At 34.4% G+C, this 4725-nt stretch overlaps 1 protein-coding gene across 1 annotated transcript; it reads right to left on the reverse strand.

Annotated features, from left to right (window-relative positions):
• Nucleotides 1-289: 289 nt before the first annotated feature.
• LOC112743713 (proteasome subunit alpha type-4) lies at nucleotides 290-3197 on the reverse strand. The gene is made up of 2 exons (XM_025793024.2): nucleotides 2968-3197; nucleotides 290-1245 (listed from the first exon to the last, which is right to left on the reverse strand). The coding sequence occupies exon 2, from the start codon at nucleotides 1237-1239 to the stop codon at nucleotides 487-489; it is 753 nt and encodes a 250-aa protein (XP_025648809.1). The 5' UTR covers nucleotides 1240-1245; nucleotides 2968-3197; the 3' UTR covers nucleotides 290-486.
• Between the last annotated feature and the right edge of the window lie 1528 nt (nucleotides 3198-4725).

Genomic DNA, 4725 nt, shown 5'->3' on the forward strand with positions numbered 1-4725 from the left:
AAATCTTCCTAACGGTCCTTTAGAATAATTTTCCCTTATTTTAATCTTTTCACAAAAAATTGTTGAGTAAACAAGTTAATTAATAATTAAGTCACAACTAAATCCTCTTAAAAATTACAATAGAAAAACCCTTTAAAATATGCAAAGTACTTTTTCTTGTTTTCTTTAATTTGCAACTCCTTACCAATCATATTATTTTTACTTCTGTTTTGAAAAACGTATTTCTATCAACTACTAATTTCAGGCCCCGGGTTAGAAACTATAAATTGGAAGAACCAGTCCACAATAATGGACGCTAAACAATCACAGATGAAACGTCTATAAAGAGCACATAAATGTATACAAAGCCAACAGCATCACCAAGATGAAACATTTTATAACTTACAGTTTTAAGTAAACTTGGGACACACTGTCTGTAGTCTATTCCAAAAGGAATAAATGCACTGCATAGTAATAATCAAACTGCACCAAACATCGAACAACAAGCTAAGCAGTGTCAGTTGCAGGTTGGGTGACGCCAAACTTCACCAACAGCTTTGTCAGTGTCTCGGGGGAGCAAACTTGGTACTTGACCTTTCCAGAGGGCGCGAGGAAAACCTCTGCGAGTTCAAGCTTTTCTGAAGTTAGACTTGTGCTGTCCATAGTTTTGCTTAGCACCTTCAATGCAAGTTGAACTGCTTCTTCCCTTGTGATATCCTCCTTGTAGTCCTGTTTTAGTATTGACTGTGCCGCCTGGTTGTTTGCACCGATAGCTGCAGCTTTCCAACCACCGTAGTTCCCACTAGGGTCACTCATGTAAAGCTGAAAGCCAAAGTTTTTGTCCCACCCGGCAAAAAGGAACGAGACCCCAAATGGACGAAGACCACCGAATTGTGTGTAACCTTGCTTAGTGTCACAGAGAGACTGAACCAACTGCTCGACGGGCATTGGCTCTTGGTAAGCATATGTGTAGCGTTGTGCTTGGACTCTAGCAGTATTGATGAGAATGTTGGCATCGGACATAATTCCGGCCACAGCGCATGCAACATGATCATCAATCTTGTACATTTTCTCGGTGGAAGTTGAAGTTTGCAGCAACTTGGATGTGACCTTCTTTTCACCAACCAAAACAACCCCGTCTTTTGATAGGACCCCTATTGCAGTACCAGCATTCCCGATGGCCTCCATTGCATACTCCACTTGGTACAAACGTCCCTCAGGGGAGAAGATTGTTGTACGGCTATCATATCTTCGAGACATATTGATCTATGTATTATGTTCAAAGCCAAGATATAAAGAGAGTTGAATGAATAAAGTATGTCTTAAATAAAAGAAACAAATGAAAGGAACCAAGGAAAATTCACAATAAGGCATTAATGTAGAAGAGAAAAATAACCACCTGAAGTGGCTTCTAAATATCAAGAATTGATTTGAAACAATTTACAAGACCATTTCGTATGATTATTCAATCAAGACAAAATTGTGTACAAGATTTCCTTTCTCGAAGTCTTCACAGTAATTTAGTTTTGTAAACTACGGGGTTGTTTGAGTTGTGATTTTGGAGGTCAAGAGAAGGAAATGAAAGACTTCTAGTATTAAGTTTTGAACTTTTACATTACAAATCCTACCTTTCCATCCCCTCTAAAATCCCAATTTGCAAACAACCCCTAAGCGAATAATATTTGGCAGTAGACCACAAAAATAAGGAAACAGGGAAGATGGCATTCCCTGGACAATGGCGTGCACTTAACTAAAGTAATGGGGGATGTATGAATTCTCGAGAAGAGGGGAGCCGTGGTGGTCCCCCTGGAAAGACTTCCAACTAGAGGAAAGATTGGTTGATAGGGTTCCTCTAGATGGTGAGGATGTTATTGGTTGTGAACCATTATTGGGTTATTTACACAGAGGGAAACTTGAATGTAAGTAACATCAGCAAAGACACAGTTTCCTCCTTATGAAGTCCCTAGTCTAAACACAAAAACACAACTAAGATGGAATTTAGAACTTTGAGTCATACAAATAAACAAGGAGTCATTCTAGTCATATGACCGCAGAATAACACAACTCTACTTCTATACTAGTTATCCGAGAGATAATTAATCAACTCAACAGAACAAAACATAGTTGTAACATCATAACACAAGGTTACAACACCAGCATCAAATTTTGAAAATCACGTGACTTACACAAAAGCCAAGTCAACAATATATAATATATATATAGTTCGACAAAATAAACCCTCCAGGGGAAGATTAGAAGTAATATACAATTATTATCTTAGAAACTCCAAGAAATGACACTAATTCACAGTGTTTCCAACAAAGATATAGCTATTATCATTAAAAGGGCAGCGAAAGTGGCATTCTATAATCTCAACCGAAGCACGGCCTGATATCAATTCTGGGCTTATTGCATCTCAAACAACCTATGCAAAGAGATTCAGAACCAACAAAAGGCTACCTAGTGCACAAAAAACTAGAGAGCAGATCACTAGAAACATCCGGTTAACTGAATCAGAGACCCAAATTAACCACAGGACACACAATTAGAGCAAACTAATTCCAAAAGCAATAAATCACCATCCGCATTTAACAACTCAATTATCCAATCTCTTCCTGAAAACCTCGAAATTCTAATTTCAAGTACCAAAACCGCATTCTAAACTCGAAGCACAAAAAACTTCCATAATGCTAACTGAGACCCCACATCTAAGTTTTACACACTTTACTCACCGCAACCCATTTTCTGAGTATTGTTGAAGAAAATCGAAAGAAAATTTCGAACTTTTCCCCCAATTTTGACTTACCAAACTACAAATTAGCACTCACCACCACAAACCAAACTAGCACGAAGTCATACGAGTTCAACCAACCTTCACAACCATTACATGTTAAAAGAATTTAAAAAAAAAAAAAAAAGCAATTGAAACTACACAAACAAATCAGGTAGTGAGAGAGAAAGCCTAGCTGGTTTGGTAGTTTTGCGTACCTGAGCGACAAAGAGGGTCCAATTGAGTGTTCTCTCTTCTCCTCTGTGATCTGTGACTTCTGCTTGAGGGGTTAGGGTTCTCTTCTCTGCGTGTGTTTCGCAATTAGCAAAATTCTCAGGCTCGAACCAGAAATCCAGCCACTGGTTCAGAAGTATAGATATTTAATCGGTTCATTCAGGTTCAGCCGAATAATTAAATTAAGATAAGAGACCAAGATGGTACTAAAAATTTGTACGGCCTACAAAAATACTTCTAAAACATATCGACCACTGAAAAAACTTTTGAAAAAACAAAAATTATAATAAAATAATCAAATATTAAAAATATATTTTTAAAAAATTAAAAATTAAATTTTGATGTAGTTTATTATAATCATAATTAAAAAATATTTTTATTTTTAAAATTTGATAATTTTATATTAATTGAATTTTTAATTTTATTATTGTGAATGAAAAAAAATTAAAATTTTATGAATTGAATTTTGCTTAGATTTTTGTGTGTGTACTATTTTACTTTTTAAATAGTTATTCAAATACTTCATAAAAATTCAAGTCAAACAGAAACTTATTTGTTAAATACAAAATTTATTTATTATTTATTAAAAAATAATATTTTTTTATATTTTATCAAATTTTTAAAACATTTGAAAATTTATTTCATTATTTGTCACTCGTATCTTTTGAATTATTTTATCAAGTTTAATTTTAATACATTGATAGTGTAAAGCATTTTACACAATCGTGCAATTACATTCGTTTTTTTTTTTGTGACCATTCACGCGATCAATGTGAAAGGTAGTTATTTTCACTAATGTGACATTACGTAATTAGATACACGAGTCAAATTACTTTATTCTGACAGTGCATCAAAATTAAATTCTTATTTTATCAACTATATATTTTCATATATTTTTTTAGTAGTTTGTCTAACCAAATTATAATACAAAATAAATAATCAACTATATTAGATATACATAAAAATCTATCACTAATGTAAAATATATATTGAAATACAAAATAAATAATCAAAATATATTAGATGTGCCATCTAGGTTAACATGCTCTGCTAGGGTTTTAAACTTAACAGAGTTCCTGTGCCGTCAAGGTCAACGTCAAACTCTACAAAATTTTATATAAATCACATTTTCTCTCTTAATCTCTCCCACATATTTTCTTCATTTGGTGCATGGCGGATATAAGGGGATGTACGAGTGAGGACCAGAATGATAATCTTATACAATTGGAGGAGGAGGATATAAGGGAAGGTATCAACAGTTGCATTAATAGTTTGGTAGGCAAATTATTCACTGATAAATTATATTCTATAGGGACAATGGAGGGAGCATTGAGAGCAATTTGGGAGAGGTTGAAAGAGTTCTGGGTCATTAAGATTGGACACAACTAGTATCAGTTTTTTTTTAGAAAGAATGGGATGCGATGAGAATTAAAAAGGGATCCTAATGACTATTCAAGAATTATGCCTTGCATGTTCAAAGGTGAAAAGAGGGAGTGAAAATAGAGGAGCAACTGATTATCACAGTGTTGATATGGATCCAGTTTTGGGAAATTCCAGAATCATTAAAAACATTGGAAGTGGTGAGAAAATTGGAAAAAGAAATTGGAGAGTGGTTGATGTAGGTTTCTTTGATATCAAGGGTAGAGAAACAAGAATTACTAAGCATGGTGGAAATCGATAGTACTCGACTAGTTAAAGACTCATTGAGGGTGGTTGGCCTTGATAAGGATCCAATTGTAGTA

Source organism: Arachis hypogaea, chromosome 14 (genome assembly GCF_003086295.3).
Source record: "Arachis hypogaea cultivar Tifrunner chromosome 14, arahy.Tifrunner.gnm2.J5K5, whole genome shotgun sequence".
Classification (NCBI taxonomy): domain Eukaryota; kingdom Viridiplantae; phylum Streptophyta; class Magnoliopsida; order Fabales; family Fabaceae; genus Arachis; species Arachis hypogaea.